Source organism: Citrus sinensis, chromosome 5 (assembly GCF_022201045.2).
Source record: "Citrus sinensis cultivar Valencia sweet orange chromosome 5, DVS_A1.0, whole genome shotgun sequence".
Classification (NCBI taxonomy): Eukaryota; Viridiplantae; Streptophyta; class Magnoliopsida; order Sapindales; family Rutaceae; genus Citrus; species Citrus sinensis.
The window spans coordinates 15487167-15511678 of NC_068560.1; the positions used below are offsets into that span (position 1 = coordinate 15487167).

The 24512-nt window shown below is 36.7% G+C and overlaps 1 protein-coding gene across 15 annotated transcripts in view; it reads left to right on the top strand.

Moving 5' to 3' along the window:
• Nucleotides 1–827: 827 nt before the first annotated feature.
• LOC102615128 (phosphoribosylaminoimidazole carboxylase, chloroplastic-like) overlaps nucleotides 828–24512 on the top strand; it is a 43122-nt gene continuing 19437 nt past the window's right edge. Inside the window, exons 1-10 of one of the 15 annotated variants that reach the window (XM_052440636.1) lie at nucleotides 830–1167; nucleotides 1381–1449; nucleotides 5265–5448; nucleotides 5565–6362; nucleotides 14783–16042; nucleotides 16255–16317; nucleotides 16434–16572; nucleotides 17221–17276; nucleotides 23548–23619; nucleotides 24236–24303. In XM_052440636.1, the coding sequence (XP_052296596.1) occupies nucleotides 15977–16042; nucleotides 16255–16317; nucleotides 16434–16572; nucleotides 17221–17276; nucleotides 23548–23619; nucleotides 24236–24280 (441 nt within the window). In that variant the 5' untranslated portion in view covers nucleotides 830–1167; nucleotides 1381–1449; nucleotides 5265–5448; nucleotides 5565–6362; nucleotides 14783–15976 and the 3' untranslated portion in view covers nucleotides 24281–24303. Of the gene's footprint in view, nucleotides 1168–1217; nucleotides 1450–5264; nucleotides 5449–5564; nucleotides 6363–14385; nucleotides 16043–16254; nucleotides 16318–16433; nucleotides 16573–17220; nucleotides 17277–22578; nucleotides 22808–23547; nucleotides 23866–24235; nucleotides 24443–24512 lie in introns of those variants that run through there. The other 14 variants (XM_052440635.1, XM_052440634.1, XM_052440626.1 and 11 more) reach the window with 14 other exon arrangements.

Consider the following 24512-nt stretch of genomic DNA (forward strand, 5'->3'; position numbering starts at 1 on the left):
GAAACAAATTAATCTGGTTTTTTTTTTTCTCCTTTTGCATAAGTAATGAAAGTTTTTGAGTTGGAGACAGCCTGCAGAAGCCACCAAAAAATAAAGAAAAATAGCAGAGCATATTTCTAGGCTAATAGCCAGCTGTGAGAGTTGATCATCAAATTCATCTCTTGCTTTATAAAGCAAATTGCAGCGTGCGACGTGATCCATTGAATTATTGAATTGAACGGTGGGACAACCAACAAATTAAATGCTGCGTTTTGAGGAAAAGAACTAAAGAAGTTCAAATTATTGATTAATTAATTTTACAAGAAATTTTCTGCTCTCTTTGATTCCATTACGGTATTGCTGCAGCTAGATTTAAAGTTACAATATTCTATTAATGAATAAGAATATATAATGTTGCAACAAGGCGTTCACACATGCAATTTTGTGATCAGTATTGGAAAAGCTCTCTTTGTAAGTGGCCCTTTCATGTCTTTCACTACCTGGTTGAGTTGGGTTATTGCATTTATTTGATTTTTTTTTTGAAAAAGAATTATCACTTAACCCAAAGCCGAGCCCACTTCTTGTTGCTTATTCTTTATCGGCTTCAATTACTAATAACAAATTATCACTCCATTTAAATTCTAACCACTAATTTTATATTTGACTACACCTTTAAAAATAAAATAAAATAAAAAACCACTAACTTTTGTGTTTGTTCAAAATTCTTTTTCCCAAAATAGAAAATATGCTTTCCTTTTTCCTCCTTTTTGTCCTTTTCATGGGACTAAATCTCGTCTAAGCATAGTTTAATAATAATAATAAAATTATTGTAATATAATTTTAATATTTTACTTTCTGGGTTCAGAATTTCGGGCACTAACCAAACAAAATGTGATTAATGTCTAGTTTTTTCGTGGAAACTCCTTCGGTGGTTATCTTCTCCTTGCAGTAATAACTGTAAAATTATTACAAAAGCAAAGAAAACTACATATAACATTCTTTTTCTCTCTCTCTCTCTCTCTATACAGTAGAGTGATCTCTTTTAATTAAGAGAGAGTTGAAGAAGAGTCATAAATTTCTCATCTTGGCTTATTGACTGAAAATTCACGTTGCTGTTCTTGAAAATTTTGAGATCTGGTTCTGTGTTGATTTGGAGATGGGGAGCCCAGAAGATTTTGCATAGAAAAGGTGGTCGTGGATCATATTTCTTTTTGTTTTTGACACAATTTCCATGCTTCAACTACACGCATTGTCACTTCCTTTGTTAATAAAGTGACAAATATATTCGTCTGCTCAAATGAAATATCTTCTGCTGGCTATCAAACCTGGGCTTAAGCCTTTTCTTTATGATTTTTTTTTATATTTTTTTGATATACTTTTCTCTATGATTTTGATCTCAAGCTTATGTATGGGATTTACAAGGCATCCTCTTTTGAGCCGAAAGCTTGTGCCATGGCCTTTATTGCTCAGGTTAAGTTCTATAGTTGTTTATCACTTTAATAAATTTAGCCACATCTTTGTGCTGACAACCTTTGATCGGTTTAATGTCCACGGGGATTGTCTTCCTCTCCCTGAAAGCGTATTCAATAAGGCTATTAAGAAAAATTATGATGAAAAACACAAGTTCAAAATTGAGCTTACTCCCAGGTAGAAATTTTGTATTTCCTTCAGTGGTTTGGTGACCATTTCATCTTACATCCTTGAATTCATAATATTTCAAGCTTCTTCCATGAATTTATGATATTTTAAAATTTTCTTTTCAGGTTAGGAAGCTCTCAGAACTTTTCCGACCTGTTGCAGCCCATGCAACTGCATTACCTATTCTCACTGCTTCCCTGCCAAGAGCTTAAAATAGGGAAGTTTATGCACTTGTAAGAGAGTCAAACCGGGAAATATTTGCTAGAGATCCATATTCTAATGCTATTTCTAGGAGATGTAATGGAATTTCTCCTGGAAGGGCAATCATGTATTGTATATTTAAAGGATCTGCACTAAGAGAGGAAGTTCCCCTTGATATATACATTACTGGAAAAGAGTATCTTGCTTCTGGTCTTTAGAGAGAGAGGAGGAGCCTGGCTTCTAATTCACACTGATGCTTCTTTAGACAGGTACCAGAGAGGCCATGAAAGAGGGCAACAACACCTTCTAAGATACCCATATCCCATATATGGTGACACCATCACTCTATCCAAGGGACTTGCTCCTGCTGATCCTCTGTACTTGGCTGAGAGAGATTATCAGACTTATTATGTGGGTTCCAGACATGAACAGCTATTCAGAGTTTTCCCCTGTGGCTACAGCCTTCGATTCCTACAAGCTATTATGGTGCTTCATCTTTGGACCCATATCTGCCACCTCCAAGGAGAGAAGACATGGCCTCATGTTCCTACTCTGCTGCTGGATTGAGAGTGACTTACAGAACTGATCCCTTAAGAAGGGGAGAGAATGATGAAGCTGATGGGTAAACTATTGTATGCCACAAGCGGTCTATCAAACTACAACAGGCGATACCCCTATGAAGTGCCCAAGCCTTTATTTACACATACAATAGTTTGATAGACCGCTTGTGGCATTCAATAGTTTACCCATCAGCTTCATCATTCTCTCCCCTTCTTAAGGGATCAGTTCTGTAAGTCACCCTCAATCCAGCAGCAGAGTAGGAACCTGAGGGCATGTCTTCTCTCCTTGGAGGTGGCAGATATGGGTCCACAGATGAAGCACCATAATAGCTTGTAGGAATCGAAGGCTGTAGCTACAGGGGAAAACTCTGAATAGCTGTTCATGTCTGGAACCCACATAATAAGTCTGATAATCTCTCTCAGCCAAGTACAGAGGATCAGCAGGAGCAAGTCCCTTGGATAGAGTGATGGTGTCACCATATATGGAATATGGGTATCTTAGAAGGTGTTGTTGCCCTCTTTCATGGCCTCTCTGGTACCTGTCTAAAGAAGCATCAGTGTGAATTAGCTGCCAGGCTCTTCCTCTCTCTCTAAAGACCAGAAGCAAGATACTCTTTTCCAGTAATGTATATATCAAGGGGAACTTCCTCTCTTAGTGCAGATCCTTTAAATATACAATACATGATTGCCCTTCCAGGAGAAATTCCATTACATCTCCTAGAAATAGCATTAGAATATGGATCTCTAGCAAATATTTCCCGGTTTGACTCTCTTACAAGTGCATAAACTTCCCTATTTTAAGCTCTTGGCAGGGAAGCAGTGAGAATAGGTAATGCAGTTGCATGGGCTGCAACAGGTCGGAAAAGTTCTGAGAGCTTCCTAACCTGAAAAGAAAATTTTAAAATATCATAAATTCATGGAAGAAGCTTGAAATATTATGAATTCAAGGATGTAAGATGAAATGGTCACCAAACCACTGAAGGAAAGACAAAATTTCTACCTGTCTGGGAATAAGCTCAATTTTGAACTTGTGTTTTTCATCATAATTTTTCTTAATAGCCTTATTGAATACGCTTTCAGGGAGAGGAAGACAATCCCCGTGGACATTAAACCGATCAAAAGTTGTCAGCACAAAGATGTGGCTAAATTTATTAAAGAAGTGATAAACAACTATAGAACTTAACCTGAGCAATAGAGGCCACGGCACAAGCTTTCGGCTCAAAAGAGGATGCCTTGTAAATCCCATACATAAGCTTGAGATCAAAATCATAGAGAAAAGTATATCAATCTCTCAGCGCAGTGACAAAGGAAAAGCTGTTGTTTAAGAAAAAAAAAATGAGAGTGACATTGCATAGACTTGACTCTGAAATGTCACTGCGCTGAGAGATTGAGTTTGACTAAAGTAGGCTAAACCGAAATTCTCAAATTTACATAGTTTTGTCCTAATAGAAAAAAGGATTTAATTTAATGGTTTCGACAGCCGATTTAACTGTAGAGATGTCATTAATTTGCAAATTTGCAAGCTTAATTTTATAGCCGATTCTCAAATTTGCAAGCTTAATTTGGTACTTTATCTATGAATTATTTAAATCATTTTTGTAGCTAGTTAGTTTATTGTCTTGGACTAGATTTTATTTAATTACTTTTGTCTTCTTCAGCAGAAACCAAAAAACAAGTCTTGCCTCTGTCCTCTATTTTTAGTAGCGATTCAATCTCTTAGGCTGTTACTAGCTCCACGATTCGCGGAAGGAACAGTGAAAGGTACTATATTTTCTTTTTGTTTCTGTCTTTTTAAAAATTATATTGTTTGCTCTTTTCTTAAGTTCCAATCTTCTCTGTTAAAGCATGGTAGAATTTTCTAATTACTGTGTTGGAAAACTACAGGAGTAGATATTATGATCTTCTTAAAACTTTTCTCTGATAGAATTACAATGCTGGTGGAATTTGAATTGAAAATCTGCTGGCTCAAAATGATGTCTTAATTCATGAAAATTATAATTTCATAAATGGTGAATTTGATTTATAGTATATGGTATATGACTTGTAATATTATTGCTATAGTTGGTCATGATGAGGATATAGGCTTTCTCTGCTTGTTATGTGCTATTTTTTTATTATATTTGAACTGATTTTTTTTGTTGAATCTGTAATTTTATTAGTTGTTCTTATGGTTGCAAACAATATCAAACTCCAATATTAATAAAACTGAATGAATGAAATGTGGTGCATTTGCAGGCAAGTTAATAGTTTCAATATGGATAAATCTTAGATGTCGATGGATAGAAGGTCTATAAAATATGAAAATGGGGTAAAGGAGTTTCTTAAGTTTGCAATACTTCATGCTAGTATAGAAAAGTTTCACACCAATCTTCATCTTCAAATCCAAAACCCTCAATACCCAAATACAATTTCAAGGATACTAAAGCTACAAATGTTGAATAAATTAATTAAAATATAGTAGTTGGCAAATACAACATTTACAGATTCAACAAAAAAATTAAATATACCCAAATCTTTTGAAAACACAAAGAATATACTCCAAAATATAGGGCTAAATTTTCAACTCAATTTGGTGACTAATGAATAATGATAAGTGCGTAGAAAATAACATATATAAATAATGTGAAAAGGAATACAGATATTAAAAACAATCCAGTTAAAATTTAATTAAAAATTTTATTGCATCCCATTATATGAGAAGCAAAGAAATTTATTTGTCCTACCTCTAAGCAAATCCTAAGAAGAATAATAGCATGAAACATAACCAAGCTCTGGAGTTTGATTATGCTGGCAGTTTCCTTTGCTCTGCTTATTTCTGTTACACCATCACTTTACAAGGCATCCTCTTTTGAGCCGAAAGCTTGTGCCGTGGCCTCTATTGCTCAGGTTAAGTTCTATAGTTGTTTATCACTTTTTTAATAAATTTAGCCACGTCTTTGTGCTGACAACTTTTGATAGGTTTATTGTCCACGGGGATTGTCTTCCTCTCCCTGAAAGCGTATTCAATAAGGCTATTAAGAAAAATTATGATGAAAAACACAAGTTCAAAATTGAGCTTACTCCCAGACAGGTAGAAATGTTGTATTTCCTTCAGTGGTTTGGTGACCATTTCATCTTACATCCTTGAATTCGTAATATTTCAAGCTTCTTCCATGAATTTATGATATTTTAAAATTTTCTTTTCAGGTTAGGAAGCTCTCAGAACTTTTCCGACCTGTTGCAGCCCATGCAACTGCATTACCTATTCTCACTGCTTCCCTGCCAAGAGCTTAAAATAGGGAAGTTTATGCACTTGTAAGAGAGTCAAACCGGGAAATATTTGCTGGAGATCCATATTCTAATGCTAGTTCTAGGAGATGTAATGGAATTTCTCCTGAAAGGGCAATCATGTATTGTATATTTAAAGGATCTGCACTAAGAGAGGAAGTTCCCCTTGATATATACATTACTGGAAAAGAGTATCGTGCTTCTGGTCTTTAGAGAGAGAGGAAGAGCCTGGTTGCTAATTCACACTGATGCTTCTTTAGACAGGTACCAGAGAGGCCATGAAAGAGGGCAACAACACCTTCTAAGATACCCATATTCCATATATGGTGACACCATCACTCTATCCAAGGGACTTGCTCCTGCTGATCCTCTGTACTTGGCTGAGAGAGATTATCAGACTTATTATGTGGGTTCCAGACATGAACAGCTATTCAGAGTTTTCCCCTGTAGCTACAGCCTTCGATTCCTACAAGCTATTATGGTGCTTCATCTTTGGACCCATATCTGCCACCTCTAAGGAGAGAAGACATGGCCTCAGGTTCCTACTCTGCTGCTGGATTGAGAGTGACTTACAGAACTGATCCCTTAAGAAGGGGAGAGAATGATGAAGCTGATGGATAAACTATTGTATGCCACAAGCGGTCTATCAAACTACAACAGGCGATACCCCTATGAAGTGCCCAAGCCGGAATTGGCAGCCGCATGTGTATCATTAAGGTACTCCTTTTCCCGTCCATCTCTGTCTTACTGATGACCGGTGTTTGAGTGTTTCAACTGTTCATTCTCTGTACCGTTTGTTTCTCCTTTACCAAATTTCTTTCTGTATTTTGAGTCTAAAAGCATAATTGTCGACAGTTTGCCTGCTTTCAAGTATATTTCAAATCTTTCAAACCATTTAGCTTTATCCAGAAACTTATGACTTTACAGAAAGTATTTGTTTCATTGTATCACTGATGGTCAGGCCATAAAATTAGTTGAATGATGGTATCAAGCGCTTTGCTAATCCAACTTTGATCGGTCGCATATTCATGTGCCAGATATTCACATGGCGCGCGAGAGTTCCTAAGCCACTTTATAGGACCTGCAATTGTCTTAAACAAGCATCTTCTTAAATTATTTTAATTCCTAATTTCTCAGGCTGAAGTAGTGTTCTGTACTATTGAGTTTTTTCATGCCCCATATTCTGAAAATTGAAAATTAATATTAGTTTACTTTCCTCCTGAAGATTGAAAATTTATATAGTTAATTTTCAAATTGAGTATGCTATTTTAAACGTAGCATCCATCTCCTTTAAGGCTATAACCTTTTAAAAATAATATAAATTTCACTCTTGTTATTTGACGAGTACAAAGACTCAATTTATATAAGCATTTAAAACATGAAAAAAATGATAAAATTGATATGAGTGAATAATGATAGATTAAGTGATTAACTGATAGAGAACCAAGGAGGTCAGCAAGGGTCCACAAGCCTAACTCCAGATATGAGGGGTTTGTTTGAACATTCGTAAGAGTCTCATGCAGCCATGCATGTGGTCATGCATGTTGCATGCAATACCATGCTAGACTTATTTACGTATGGAATAAAGAGTAGTTGTTTGTTGGAGCAAGCCAAGGAAATTACCACGTCAAAGCCACGTTGCGGATCATGGGGAGAATCAAATCAAGTGGGATTCTATTTATGTTTCTAGTTTGTTATTTAAGATTGTTTAAATTGATTTTAGCCGTGAGTTGTGGCTACAAATCATTAGTAGTGTTTGTATTAACTACTATAAATAAGCTCCAGCAATTAATAAAAGGTTTATCCAGAAAATTATCTTAACTTACTATTCGTGGTCGTTCTCACCATAAGAAGAGCAACGTATACTTAGCCATTGTTGAACGTTTCTGATTGGGACCTATCATTGGTATCAGAGCGCATAGGATCAACAATGACGACGAACAAGGAGCGAATTGAACGTGTTGAAGCAGAGCTCGGAAGTATGCAAGATAGCATGCAGCGGATGGAGATGGGCATTAACGATAAATTGCATCACTTGGAAGAAGTGATCAGCAAATTGGCCGATTCAATTAGTGCATCTAAGGGAGTATCGAGTCATCATGAGCACGCAGCATCATCACAGCCTAGAAGAGAAGAGAGTGGCAGGGAACGACAACAGTTTCCATCAAGATTAGCCAAGCTTGAATTTCCACGTTACTCAGGTGATGATCCCACTGAGTGGTTTAATCGTGTAACCCAATTTTTTGATTACCAGGAAACAACCGATGATCAAAGAGTGGTGTTAGCATCCTTTCACCTCGAGGGCGAAGCCAACCAGTGGTGGCAGTGGTTGCGTAGGGCATACCAGGAAGACGGACAATTAGTAACTTGGAAAGCCTTTGTTGAAGAACTATGGGCTCGCTTTGGACCGACGGAATGTGAAGATTTTGATGAGGCGCTCTCACGAGTTAAACAGACCAGTTCACTCCGAGACTATCAAAAGGAATTTGAAAGATTGGGCAATCGGGTGCATGGATGGACACAGAGAGCGTTGGTGGGGACTTTTATGGGTGGACTCAAGCCTGAAATCTCAGAAGAAATACGCATGTTCAGGCCAAAGACATTGAAGGAAGCAATCAGCCTAGCTCGGATGAAAGATGAATAACTCACACGCCGAAAGAAACTGATACGACCAACCTTCAACAGCCGTGCACCAATAACACCGCCGGTCACCAACCGAAACTCACCAGTCGTACCTTACAAGAAATTGTCATGGGAGGAAATGCAGCGTCGGCGTGCACAGGGCCTTTGTTTCAACTGCAATGATAACTTTACAGCAGGCCATAAATGTACAAGGGCTCAACTCTTGATCTTAGAAAGTGAAACTACACCAGGAGAAACTACCGAGGAGATTAGTGAAATCACTCGAGGCACTAAACAAGAAGAAACCGATGATCCCGAAATTACCTTTTATGCCTTAACAGGATGGACAGCACCACAAACGATGCGAGTGATGGCAAGGATCGGGCCCTATGAGATTGTGGTGTTAATTGACAGTGGCTCTACACATAATTTCATTAGTACACGCCTAGCCAACTTACTTCAATTACCGATTGAACCCACGACAGCATTTTCAGTCCGCGTTGCAAATGGGGAAAAATTAACGTGTCAAGGGAAGTTTGAAAAGGTACAAATTCTAATCCAAGAAATTCCTTTCTCGCTAACTGTCTACGCATTGCCAATAACAGGATTAGACATGGTGTTGGGAATACAATGGCTTGAACAATTGGGAACTGTGGAGTGCAACTGGAAGTCCCTTACTATGGCTTTCAATTGGGAGAATAAACAACGACATTTACAAGGGATCAATCCTCAGTCATTACAAATAGCTTCCGTGACAGAGATCAGTAAGGAGATTCGGCAGGGACATGAGATCTTTGCAATATGTTTGCACATGGAATCAGAAGAACCTACAGCACCCGCAAGCATGCAAAAGCTATTGACAGATTATGCTGAGTTATTCCAAGAACCAACACAGCTACCTCCTAAACGAGACATCGACCACTGCATCACACTTAAGGAAGGAACCGAACCCGTCAATGTCAGGCCATACCGCTATGCTTACTTCCAAAAGGCGGAAATTGAGAAACAGGTACAGGAGATGTTAGATTCGGGATTAATAAGGCCAAGCACTAGCCCTTTTTCCTCACCGGTATTATTGGTTAAAAAGAAAGATGGAAGTTGGAGGTTTTGCACGGACTATCGAGCCCTCAACGAAGTCACCATTAAAGATCGGTTTCCCATCCCCACCGTGGATGACATGCTCGACGAATTATATGGGGCTGCCTATTTTACCAAGCTGGATCTACGGGCCGGTTACCACCAGGTTCGAGTCAATCCTCCAGACATTCATAAGACGGCATTTCGCACTCACAACGGACACTACGAGTATTTGGTGATGCCGTTTGGGTTATGCAACGCGCCGTCGACTTTCCAAGCCATAATGAATTCCATATTCCGGCCTTATCTCAGGAAGTTCATTCTTGTTTTTTTTGATGATATATTAATTTACAGCCCTTCTTGGAGTTGTCATTTGGAACATGTCAAACAGGCTATGGAGATTCTAAAGCAACAAAAGTTCTTTGTCAAAGTTAGCAAATGCATATTCGGTCAACAGGAGTTGGAGTACCTTGGGCATATCATAACTTGTCATGGAGTCAAGGTAGATGAAAAGAAGATCGCTGCAATGATGTCTTGGCCTAAACCACAAACCATAACGGAGTTGCGAGGGTTCCTTGGCCTAACCGGGTACTACCGCAAGTTCGTACAAGGCTACGGCGTGATAGCTCGACCCCTTACCAATTTACTCAAGAAGGGACAATTTAGTTGGAATGAGGAGGCAGAGGAAGCATTCAACAAATTGAAACAAGCCATGACTAGCACACCAACGTTAGCAATGCCGGATTTCAGTGACACATTTATTATTGAAACAGATGCCTCTGGGGAAGGAATCGGTGCCATCCTGCAACAAAAAGGGAAACCCATTGCTTATATGAGTCGAGCCCTTGGAGTAACAAAAAAATCATGGTCTACTTACGCCAAGGAGATGCTAGCAATTATTGAAGCAATTCGGATGTGGAGGCCATACATACTGGGACAGAAATTCATAATCAAAACTGACCAGCGGAGTTTGAAATATTTTTTGGAACAAAAAGCCGCTACACCCGAGCAACATAAATGGCTGGCAAAATTGATGGGGTACGAGTATGAGATTCAATACCGTCCAGGCTCTGACAACGCCGCTGCAGATGCTCTTTCACGACGTCCAGACAGTCCTACACTTAACTACTTGTTTGTGCCGCAGGTGACTCTTTGGGAAGAAATTAAAACGGCTGCCAAGGAAGATGAGTACATGAGAAGGATTGCTAAGCTTGCCCAAAATCAAACAGCAGGACCATATTTCTCACGGAACGGTTTAATGTTTTTTAAAGGAAAAGTGGTGATTCCATGTAAGTTACGTGAAGCACTATTATTTGAGGCACACAACACAAAAGTAGGAGGTCATTCGGGAGTCTTACGCACATATAAACGATTGGCACAACAGTTTTATTGGCCTTCGATGTTTCACTCGGTTCAGGAATATGTCAGTAAGTGTGAGGCTTGCCAACGCACCAAATCCACAACTCTCAAGCCAGCAGGACTCCTTCAGCCGCTACCCATTCCTTGTCAAGTATGGGATGACATCACATTAGACTTTATTGAGGGCTTGCCGTGTTCACAGGGCAAAAATACAATCTTGGTGGTGGTCGATAGGCTTAGCAAATCAGCCCACTTTATGTCTTTATCCCATCCATTCTCAGCAAAAACTGTAGCGGAAAAATTCATTAATGGAGTTGTAAAATTGCATGGTATGCCTAAGTCTATAATTAGTGATCGGGATCCAATCTTCATAAGCAAGTTTTGGCAGGAATTTTTTAAGATGTCAGGCACACAACTGAAGATGAGTTCAGCCTATCATCCCCAAACCGACGGTCAAACAGAAGTGATCAACCGCTGCCTCGAGCAGTATTTACGGTGTTTTGTTCATCAATGGCCACGTAAGTGGCATGAGTATCTTCCATGGGCTGAATTCTGGTATAACACCACCTATCACGTGTCCACAGGCATGACGCCCTTTCAAGCATTATATGGCAGAGAACCGCCAACCGTGCCGATATACCATGTGGGCACTTCGCCTGTGCATGAGGTTGATAAAGCCTTATTAGCAAGGGATGAATTGCTAGCAAAACTTAAAAAGAATTTGGCAGTGGCAGCAAATCGAATGAAACAAGTAGCGGACAAGCACCGGCGAGATGTTGAATTCCAACAAAATGATCTGGTATTCTTGAAACTTCAGCCATACCGCCAAAACTCTGTCTTTAAACGGGCACACCAGAAGTTGGCCAGCAAATTTTTTGGACCTTATCGGGTACTTGAGAAAATCGGTTCCGTCGCTTATAAGTTACAGTTACCAGAGGGAGCACGAATTCATCCTGTATTCCATGTCTCTTTGCTCAAGAAGGTGGTCGGTGAAGTCCCTCATAACAGCAGCGAGCTGCCTCCGATTGATGATGATGGTGTGATTATCCTTGAACCTGACTCTATAGTTGACACACGATGGCTTAAGAGAGGGGGTAAATTCATTGAGCAAAGTCTAGTTCGATGGAAGAGGTTACCATTTGAGGAGGCTACTTGGGAAGATACGGCGTTAATTAAACAGCAATTCCCGTCTCTAACCCTTGAGGACAAGGGTCATCTTCCAGAAGGGGGTATTGATAGAGAACCAAGGAGGTCAGCAAGGGTCCACAAGCCTAACTCCAGATATGAGGGGTTTGTTTGAACATTCGTAAGAGTCTCATGCAGCCATGCATGTGGTCATGCATGTTGCATGCAATACCATGCTAGACTTATTTACGTATGGAATAAAGAGTAGTTGTTTGTTGGAGCAAGCCAAGGAAATTACCACGTCAAAGCCACGTTGCGGATCATGGGGAGAATCAAATCAAGTGGGATTCTATTTATGTTTCTAGTTTGTTATTTAAGATTGTTTAAATTGATTTTAGCCGTGAGTTGTGGCTACAAATCATTAGTAGTGTTTGTATTAACTACTATAAATAAGCTCCAGCAATTAATAAAAGGTTTATCCAGAAAATTATCTTAACTTACTATTCGTGGTCGTTCTCACCATAAGAAGAGCAACGTATACTTAGCCATTGTTGAACGTTTCTGATTGGGACCTATCATTAACAAAGATTGAGTTAGTCAATTTTTATGCTAATTAACAATCAACTTTTCTTAATCACTAATTCAGACGAAAACAATGAATTATTAATTGATTGTGTTGAATATTCTATTAATATTACTTCATTCTTATCAATAAGGAATAAGGTTACCATGCAATATGTAAGTATTGAGTTTCAAGGGTTTTATTTATATTGTTGACAAGTTAGGGCTCATTCATCCAATCACGTACCCTCTTTTTGAGATTATTAGAGGATAAGAATAGAGGACTATAGCTTATTGTGATTTTGTTTACTCATTAACCTTGCTAGCATGCTAGTAAAGCAACACTTTGCAACTGCTCCGTGGCGTTTTGAATTTGTTAATTTGGATGTCCCGTGACCTTGAAATTTAAAATATGCTTGGTATCATTTTTTATTGAATATTTTTTATTTTATAAAAATAATTAAATAGAAAATGCGTTTGGTAGGAGTGTTTCATAGCGATAATAAGACATTGTCGAGAATAGAATATTTCAATTCTTTAACTTTTCTGAACAAATGTAGAAAACACATTATTAACGTTATCTGAATTTTGTTTTCTATCTTGTATACATTAAATGTATGCCCGTATGGGGACCATACTTTTGTGACTTCTGTAATCTTTTTCTGTGAAAAAAAAATTGTGGGCTCAAAAATATTAATACAAACATAAGACTTACCATGATAAATACATGGTAGATTTTGTTATGTTTATGCAATAAATAAAATAATAATTAATTTTTGTTGAAATAATCATGGATATTCTATAAATTATTGTAGAATATTTTATTTAATAAAACTTTGAAATAATATAAAAAATAAAACTACTCATAATTTGATATCAATATTAATTATTACATTATTTTACTTGTTTATTCAATTTTTTCAAAATATATATAAAATAACAAAAAGATAAATCTAAAATGTTATACATATAGTTTAACTATTCTAAAATAATTTTTATAAAAATTATATCAAAACACATTTTCACTACTTATATTTTCTAGATAAACTACCAAACTTATTTTCATTTTCACCAAAAATTAGTCCTTCTTATTTTCTAAACGAAATTCAAAAACAATAAAACAATACAAAATGCACCGTTATTTTTTAGATTATTTTATGTTTCTTTTATTAAATTAATGAAAAATGTTGTGAATGGGAGTGAGCAATTTGGGTTCAGTTTGCTGCACAAATTTTACCATATTTTTTTTTCCAAAACAAACCACACTGATAAGATTAAAAATATTATTGTCAGTTTATCAATGCGCAATAAATTAATTAATTACGTGAGTAATGAGTAAAGGTCGCTATGGCTTTGGCTGGGTGGAAGTTAAAGGTTAATTCACATACTTGAATTAAACAAACATCAAAATGATCACCTTTTTTTTTTTAAAAAAAAAAAACTTTGGGATATTGGCATTTGGCAGTACATATCACATGCATTGGCAGAAGGAGAAGAATTTAATTTTCTATTATCATTTTTATACTTTTTCTTTTCTCTCATAGGTTATTCTTTTGCTTTATTCTCCATTTGTGCAGTAATTAATCTTTATTTGGCATAATTCATGTGATAAAAAATTGTATCATATTTTATTATGAATGTAGTGCGCTAACGTTTAGAAAATACTTTTTATTTATCAATTTTCTCCTTTTTTTTTTTTAAGTAATCATGGTTGACAATTACTCTTCAGGATTGTTATTTTGTACTAATAAAAGAGGTTTATTTGATTGTCTTAAGTAGTGTAATTATTAAATTTTTAGACTCAAAATTTGCTACTTAAAACTCATCTTATTAATTGTGGCTGATCTGCTTTAAGTATAGTTCTATATATCTCATTATTCGAACCCTTTTTTTTGGCTTTTGTTTGATTTCAAAATGGCAAAAAATATTCTCTTTTGTTTCTCTCTCTCTAGGCGATTCTTCTCATATATAGTAACAAAACGTGTCCCTTGTTTTTCTTAAATTACAAAGTTCAAAAAAGTGGAGATGAACAATGCTCCAATATTTTTGGAAATGGCCGCAATGGCATGCCTCTCAAATAATTAAAGCAGGACCACGGAATCTCTCAGTTAATGATAATGATGGCGCTAATTAAATATAAAAAAGTTAAATTAACAAAAAAAAAACTCACGTTGCTGTTCTTGAAAATTTTGAGATCTGGTTTTGCGTTGATTTGGAGATGGGGAGCCCAGAAGGTTTTGCATAGAAAAGGTGGTCGTGGTTCATATTTCTTTTTGTTTTTGATTTTTATTCGCATGGAACGGGCTTTAATTTCCACGCTTCAACTACACTCATTGTCGCTTACTTCCTTTGAATGAGCGTTGATTTTTTTCCGTCCTCTGGTACGAGTGCAGCTGTGTGCAGGAGCTGTGATCCGGCTGACTGCTTCTGCCAATGGGAGACGCAGCGTGATTGAAGAGGCTTCTGCCCTCAAAATTCAATCCGTCTTCTGTGCTTATCTGGTCTGTAACACTTCAAACGACAAAGGAAGTAAGTGACTGTGTTACTAGCACTTCTGTACAGTGTCTTATCTTTAAATGAAGCTCCGCCCTCTTTGATCTCTGGATTCAATCTGTCTCTCACAGATGTGCTCTTTGGCGTGGGACTTCCCTTGCAGTCTCCCATTCTGCAAATTGATCGTGAATATAGGAAGGATGATTCATCTGTTCATGGGTTATCTGAAACGATTGTTGGTTGGAACCGGGTCGAACCCGACCCGCGAATGTGACCCGACCGGTCCTCCCATTTCCTGCTACCACTCCGGCCAAGGTTGTTACCGATCGGAAGCTCTTGAGCCGCTGGTTATCTCCATGCCATCCTTGCCGCCGGAAAACGCCCGGGAAGCCGTCGATTGAACCCTCGAAAGTCGCGGGAATCGCCGCCCCGATTCACCGTGATTTCGCCGGCTTCCGATGACGCCACCACTTGGGTTTTGTTCCTCACCTTGCCCTCTGCCTTCTCCAACCATCCATTGCCGCCGGGGACGTCGATTTCTCGTTGATCGGCCTTTGAAGGATTCCCGGCTTTGGGAGCTAGATTCCGGTGCCATTGCCGCGCGTGGGATTTCACCACCTCCACTGTTGGACTCAGCTCGGCCAGAAGTGCATAACCTGAGCTTCCCGTCGCCGTCGATAATTCCGGTGACCGTTGACCGGTAGGGTATTTCGGTAATTTCACACTTTTGAGGGTAATTTTGTAATTTTAGATTTTATGGGTATTTTAGTAATTGTCGAAATTTTATGATTTTATGAGACGGTAGATGATTTGACATGAATTTTAAGATTCTTCCGCTGCAAGTTGCGTAAAATATTTTAATTTCGAGGCTTGAATTTTTATGAACTGTAAAAGGATTATTATTATTATTATTATTATTATTTTTGAGCTCCTATCAGTAAGATTCGCCCTGTGGAGGTCGGGGCGGGTCGCTACAGCCGTGCTATTGTTTTTCTAGTGTTTGTGGCAAGAAATTGTTTGCATTGCTGATTTCGTGCTTGGTAGTTGCATGTGGAGTTTTGACAGTTGAGATTGAACATGTTGATGTTGCCACAATGGAGAAGCTTGAACAACAAGGAGTTGACTGTCAACCTAAAGCCTCTACTATTCGGATAATCCAAGTATGATTTTCTTCATTTATCCAACAGTTTGGCTTCATGATAATGTTTTGCTTCGAGCATTCACAGAGTCCTCTTGTATTGTTGACAGCTATTTCTATGAATTTTCTACTAATTTTACCCTAAATTTTACTTCTTTCCAGTGTTTATTCTTGCTTTTTTGATGTTAAAGATAAACTCTGTTCTGATCTTCATTTGTGGATTCTGTTTTACAGGATAAATATATTCAGAAGGTTCATTTTTCTCCGCATGGCATACCGCTTCCAGAGTTTATGGAGGTTGGCTTTTATTAATAACACTTCCATACTTCCTTTGGGCATATCTGAATCCGATTATTATCGAGAGAAATTTAGTTTCAGATTTTGATTTATTGTTCTTAATATGACTGATTCAGGTAAATGATCTTGAAAGTGCTAGGAGAGCAGGTAAACAATTTGGCTATCCTCTTATGGTTAAGAGCAAAAGTTTAGCCTATGATGGGCGTGGGAATGCTGTTGCAAAGAGTGAAGAGGAGCTGTCTTCCGCGATAACTGGTAAATGCTCATTTAAAGATAACTGTCTGAATTTGATATAGATGGTTTCGTTGCAATTCAGTAGGCATCTTTACTTGCACTTTTTACCTCATCTTGATAGCTGTTGTACCTAGGTATTGGTATCCAAATGGTATGCTTGTAGAAATATATTGTAATTTTCTTATAATAAATTTCTTTTTTTGTTGTTTTAATATCATCTGCCCCACTTAGAAAAACACTACCATAGGCTGAAGGTTGTGTTGCACGTCAGTGTTAGGTAGCAATTGTTTTGTCTAAAGATAGTATACCTTCAATTAATTTTCTAGTTTGTCTTTGCTTGTCCTCAGTTTCTGAAATCTGTCTAAAGATGCATTACTGTTACTTTAAGTCTAGTCATTCCAATCCTGTCCAAGTTTTCATTTCTTCTACATGTTAGCAATCTTTTATATCTATTTTTCTTATTGTTGCTGTATTACATAAGTTTTTGTTTGGTTTGATTTACAAAACGTTGGTAACTTATTTGTCTTACGGATGGTGTTACTTGGTTTCTAGCTTTGTGGTTTCGATTTTGCATAAAATTTGGCGTCTGGTGGTATAGGTGTATAATCTGAATTAGTGGATGGTTCTTTTTCTCAGTGATTTTAAACTCTCATTTTTCCTATTTTTCAGCTCTTGGAGGATTTGATCGTAGTTTATATATTGAGAAATGGGCACCCTTTGTCAAGGTCAATGTCTAACATGCTCACTTAATTGTTGCTTCAGATCTTTTTCATCTTCAATAAATTCTCAACCCACAATCCTTTACTTTGCACCTTAAATTATTTGTTGGTTAAAATGTAAATATTATTTTTTTACTGTCATCTATGTGACTACAGTTACCTTATATGTGCATAAGAAACTACTTCAAAAAATTCAGAACAGGGTTTGATAGTCATTTTCCTCCTGAAATAGGATTATTTTATCATTTGCAAAATTCACCGTAGTACTAGCATTGGTGTCTATCATATAATGTTGCACTACTAGTAGAGCCACTTGTGTAATTCAAGTTCGTTAGGTTTTTCTATTAGGATATTATATTACTATGAGCTATGAGCTGTTTCATTGTTAGATCTATGGACATGCTGGAAAATAACATTCTGGTATTCAAAAATCATGTCGTTAGTTGCTGTTATCACCCAAAATATTTCAGTTTTGCTTCCTTTTTTATTGTTAACAAGGTCAGCTACCTCCTGAGAATCTGTCTCAATAATAACTGATGCCAAATTTGCCTCTTTGGCCGCTTGAAGCCTCCATTATGTAGCCTCTGCTTTTTGCAAACGACACAATACATCTTAGCCTTGAAGGATTAGTTGCAGATGCCACAATTCTTCATTCATCATCTCTGATAACAACTCCTAAACCTGCTGTCTTAGCTTCAGCATCTATAGCAGCATCCACATTGACTTTAAAGCTTCTATTTTTGTTTTGTGGGGGGGGGGGGTGGGGTGGGGGAAGTCCATTGCTGTTTCCTCTTGTCTTTTGGCTTTTCAGCTTGAGTTTTCTCCACATGCTTTACCTTTTGAAAGGCTTCCGTTACTGCTTCGGCTTTTGCAGTTGAAATACTTGGGTTAACTTTCTCCCCTTCAAATAAGATACGGGTATTTAAATTATGTAGAATGTGATTCGTTCAATTAACACATCAGAACCAGATCCTCCCAGGACCCTTTACCCAGATCAACCAAGTTGCATTCGACAGATTAGACTGATTTTAGAGAATCAACTAAACCTGACTTGACTCAATGCAAAGGATTATTAGCCAAATTAGAAAACTGAGAACAAACAATAGAACACAGAGCTCTTAACGTGGTTCAGCCATTAATGGCTTACATCCACGGGTGTATTCATCAGCAGGCTTTATTGAAAGATTCAAGAAGCTTGTTACAGAGAGTTCGAGAACAAAGAACAAGTATTCACTTTCTCTCTACAATTTCCCTCAAATCTCTCTCTTACGTTGTTGTTGCTTCTGTGAAAGCCAGCAACTTATAAACCAGTTTCTCAACGACTTTAACAACCCAAAATGCACAACTTCATGCCACGTATGCAAGGATTCTGTTATAACGAACTTGGCTTCATTGATGCTCACGTGATTGCTCGCGTGATCTATTAAAGCCAAGATACTCCAAAACGCTTACACAAAATGTCGTGAGTATTAAGCCTTTTATCAACTGAGAAAAACGTTGTCGTTTGGAGCAGGTGTTTGTATTCATCTTACAACTAATAAATTAAGTACTAGAAATATTTTTAAAAAATTAGTGTGAAAAATATTTTGATCATTTGTTGGATTCAAATATCTTCACTTTTTGGGAAATTATTGAATTGTCTTGTCTTAAATATGTATGCACGGAGAGCCTGTTTCCTAAGTTCATGTGTACTTTTGCTCAACAATAAGAATAAGCGAAGAGAGAAAGATGGGCCACTTTGTCATCTTCGTTATCTACCTGTACTTTCTTTTTTCACTAACGTATGCATGGATTATTTAGAAACCTTCATCTGTGCACTTTCCCGACATTCTTGCTACTTACGGTAAAATTTCGGTTTTAGCTCCTTTATAATTTATTTGTTTCTTTGGAAAAATGTAATATATATTGTAGAATTTTTTTTTTGTTCTTTACTTTTCTTTTCCTTTAGATATTAATAAAAATGACATATGTAAAGCTCTCCATGTAGCGAATCCTGCAAACGGTTGTTTCATATAGCAATCAGAGTTGTTGTTTCTAATGAAATAATCGACTTTGTTTTAATAATTCGTGGCGTGTGTGATTACAACACTAAAATCCGAAATGCTCAACCCGTAAGTTATCAAGCTGCAATTGTGTACGATGATGGAGTAAATGATCAAATGAATTCACGTATATAATAAAAAAATCCTTTAAAATTATTTAAAAATTTTAGATTATTAATTTCTGTGTAAATCTTAATTTTTTTTATGTATAATTAGCGTACATAAATTTAGAGGGCCTAAACATACAAGCTGCGTATGTTTTGTTCGGTGCCGGTCAATATCTAAAAGAGCTTGCGCAGGGGAAAGCTGGGGAATATTGTTTATTTCCTCCATCAGAATATTCTATACCTTAGTATTGGCTACTAGTGGTGGTGCTGCTACCTTTAGTGTGCGTAGCATCATCCACTATTTGTGCATGTATGGAGGGTCATATTCTCGGAACCAATCCATCCAGTTCTGCGATGATGCAAGAGCAGAGTCAACAACAACAAAGAAGAAGTCTTGTGAACGCATGACCCAGCTTTGTGTTCACTTATGAATCTCCGAATCAATATATTGGAGGCTCGATGTGTGCCATTTGCTTTTGAAGATTATCAGGAGGGGGAAAAATCTCAAAGTACTTCCCTACACACACCGTAAAATCTCAAAGACTCAAGAGCATGACGAGGTAAAATTTTTTACCGTGTGTGCAAGGAAGTACTTTGAGATTTTCCCCCTCCTGATAATCTTCAAGAGCAAATGGCACACATCGAGTCCCCACATGTTGGTTCGAAGTTTCAGAAGTGAACACAAAGCTGGGTCATGCGTTCACTAGACTTCTTCTTTGTTGCTGTTGACTCTGCTCTTGCATCATCGCAGAACTGGATGGATTGGTTCCGAAAATATGACCCTCCATACATGCACAAATAGTGGATGATGCTACCCACACTAAAGGTGACAGCACCACCACTAGTAGCCAATACTAATGTATAGAAGATTTTGATGGAGGAAATAAACAACATTCACTAGCTTCCCCCCGCTCATGTTCTTTTAGATATTGACCGGCACCGAACAAAACATACGCGGCTTGTATGTTTACGCCCTCTAGATTTATGTACACTAATTATACAAAAAAAAAATTAGGATTTACATAAAGAAATTAATAATCTAAAATTTTTAAATAATTTTGAAGTATTTTTTTTATTATATATTTGAATTCATTTGGCCGTTTACTCCATCATCGTACACAATTGCAGCTTGATAACTTACGGGTTGAGTATTCCGGATTTTAGTGTCGTAATCACACACTCCACGAATTATTAAAATAAAGTCAATTGTTCCATTAGAAGGAACAACATGGTTGCTATATGAAACAACCGTTTGCAGGATCCGCTACATGGAGAGCTCTACATATGCCCTTTTTATTAACATCTAAAGGAAAAGAAAAGTAAAGAATAAAAAAAAAAATTCTGCAATATATATTGCATTTATCCAAAGAAACAAACAAATTATGGAGGAGCTAAAATTGAAATTTTACCGTAAGTAGCAGGAATGTCGGGAAAGTGCACAAATGAAGGTTTCCAAATAACCGATGCATACGTTAGTGAAAAAAGAAAGTGGAGGTAGATAACGAAGATGACAAAGTGGCCCATCGTTCTCTCTTCGTTTATTCCTATTGTTGAGCAAAAGTACACATGAACTTAGGAAAGAGACTCTCCGTGCATACATATTTAGGACAAGACAATTCAATAATTTTCCAAAAAATGAAGATATTTGAATCCAACAAATGATCAAAATATTTTTCACACTCATTTTTAAAAAATATTTCTAGTACTTAATTTGTTGGTTATAAGGTGAATACAAACACCCATTTCTCATTTGATAAAAGGCTTAATAAACTCACGTGATAAGCACGACACTCATTAAGTTGAAACGACATTGTGCGTAAGCGTTTTGGAGAAATATACTAAGTAGCCATACCTTATGAGTAGAGATCACAAAAAGGTTTTGATGTTTTTCCGTTGTAATTGTCAAAAGGAAAAGATGGATACATATGAGGATATCCTTGTTCTAGAAATCAAGGGTATAAGCATCTGCAAGTTGGTATTGCATGGTCCTTATTTTTCAAGAATGAATGTACATCGAAAATTCATCAAAAACCTTGGTCTATATTGTTGACATTCTTAGATTAGGATACTTAATTTTTAGGTGTTTGTATAACCAAATTTGAAAAGAGATTTTATGGAAAGTTGTTCACTATGCATCATCTTGCAATGATGATGTACATGCCAAAATTTGGCATATTAGACTTAGACATATAGCTAAGTTGGCTAGAGAGAGCACATTGGGCTCACTCATCGTAATGATAAAGTGTATGTGTGAAATTCGTTTAAAATAGAAAAACAACTTGGAAAACCACAAGGCAAAGGAACAAAAGCCAAATGCTCATTGCGAGTAGTCCATTTTGACATTGTGGTAAAATGAATGTAAAGGCTAGAAATGAAGCCCATAGTGATTACATTTATATATCTATCTATTTTGGTTGAATATCTTTGATATCCTGTAAATAAGTTGTACCAGGATACTTCAAATTACTTTTGGATATGGTAGAGATCGAATTAAAATAAACCAAAATATATATATCTTTCTAAGCAATTTTGGGAACTATATACAAGAAAGATAAAGATAGATAATTGGTTATTTTTAAAATACCGCACTACTTGGAGTAGTGCAAATTAAGGAGTAGAGCATTATGAGCAAATTAAGTAATAGTAGCTCATGAGCTTCTCCAGTATGTTGTTTGGAGATAATCTATTTGATTGCAACTTAAATCCTTAATTAATTTCTCATAGGATGAGTCATTTACGCACCATTCTGGGAAAGTACCTAACATAACACGTTTGCAACCTGGGATCTGCATTAAGATATATTGAACAAAGAAATAGGGCCTGTGTTGAATAGTGAATGAATGGTTGAAAAAGTTACTGGATAAAAAACCACAAATGTCAAAGTTTCAAATTCCTAAGCATTATAGAATTTCTTAAGAACTCGCTGCAAAGTGTTTGGGTTTGCATAGTTTTCTTTCATGGTCATAATTTCCGCATTTGTTCACGGAATTAAGAAGTCCTGTGCAAAGTGTTTGGGTTTGCATAGTTTTCTTTCATGGTCATAATTTCCGCATTTGTTCACGGAATTAAGAAGTTCCTGTGCAAAGTGTTTGGGCTTGTTGGCTAACGCGATTTTGTTTTCCTCTAATACTCTTTTCCTGCCAATCATTGCTTTGGAAGTTGCTTGAAGCGAAAAAGAAGAAGCCCTACAACGACGTCCTTGAAGAGAGTCGGGCTAAGTTCTTGTTCATGAAGCGGTTTTGGGTCGATGATAATGACCCGGCGTGGGCAATTGATACCTAATCGGCGTCGGGGATTGATAACCATATAATCCTCTGATCATAAGTCGTTGCTGCCGCCCTTAATCCTATTGAGGGGAAGAGAACCACGGCAAATCACTAATTATAAGGCAAGTTGCAGGCCACTGATTCTCATCTACCACATTCGCATGTGTCGTTAAACATGTGTTTTTTTTTTCTTTTGCTTACAATTTATTTGACCAAGACACAGTAAATATATATATATATATGGAGCATGCACTAGACTTGGATATGATTTTTTCTTGTTATTACAAGTAATATGGATAAATTAGATTAATTGATTTATTTTGCTGGTAATATGGCTACTTGAATACAAGTTATATGTCCTGTTCTGAAAACACATAAATTCGAATTATGTAATGTTCATTTGGTTCGTATCTTATAATTTCTCTAGTTTATTCTATCTGATTTGCTGACACTTATGCCCAATAGCCGTACTTTCCTTTTTTACAAATCCGCTTAGAAAAATTTCTTTGTTAGTGGTTCTATTTTTATCTATTTATTTTTGAGTGATTTGCCGATGTGTTAAATTTGTGATTGGATCCTACACATTGTTAGTTAACGCCGATGCGTTGTTGGAATTTTTCCAAGTAGAGTGTTCAAATAATTTGTTGAAATGCCTGACAGAAATAACAAGTTTGTATATGTTCTATTATTCAAATATGAGGTATGAAAATGAATGCAATCGAAACACTATCCTTTCTTTGTAGTATTAATCGGAGTTATGTTTCAAGGAAGCCTTGCTGCTGCTCCTGTGTGGATATAATCTATTTAAATATTTTATGACTTGATATTTTCATAATTATGTGTAGATTTGTATTTAATGCAGGTTGAGCACCTTGGCCTAAGAAATAGAATTAGGGGAAATAAAGTTGCCTATCAGCAAGAACTGGACAATCAAGTAAGAAAAATTGGAATTAGTTTTCATAATCTTGATTTCGGCATGTATATTTTTGCTGCATACTTTTAGGTTCCATGGCTTTCATTTCTAATTGAAGTGTATTTGATTGCGGTGCTACGTGAGGTGACTTATGTTGTCTTAACCAATGAAATGAGTGATTACATAGTTTAGGAAAAGCTCGGAGTGTGGGTGAACGATATACAGTGCTATATGAGTTATGCTAACTGTTGTGATCTTGAGTTTGTATTATTGTGTGCATTGATTTTGGTTGATAAACAAATGTGTGGTGGATCATGGATGGATGTATGGATGGATGTATGGATGGGGATAATAAACAAATGAAAATATACATCAGACACAAGCAGATAAATTAAGTGTAAGGGATCACAATTCTGAAACTGAAAGTGGATTTTTGTCTCAAATATAATTGAAGTGACAGAGAATTATGTGAAGTTGCAGAAAAATTTTGGGTTTGATATGCTTTTGTTTCTGGGCAAATTTTCTACTGTATTTGGGATGATCTGCTGCTGTTTTTGGTTAAATTTTTCTTGTGTTTTTCAGTTGTTTTTAGATAAATTTACTACTATTTTTGGGTTATATTTTTTGTTGTTTTCAGGTAAATTTTTCTGGTGTTTTGGGTTTCATTTGCTGCTGTTTTTAGGTTGAATATTTTGCTGCTTCTGGGTAAATATACTGCTATTTTTCAGTTAAATTTTCTGTTGTTTTTGGATTAATTTTTTTGCTGTTTTTGGATAAATTTACTGCTGTATTTGGAATGATTTGCTGCCATTTTTGGTTAATTTTTCTGGTGTTTTGGGCTTCATTTGCCGTTGTTTTTAGGCTAATTTTTTTGGTGTTTTGGGCTTCATTTGCTGCTGTATTTGGGTTATAAA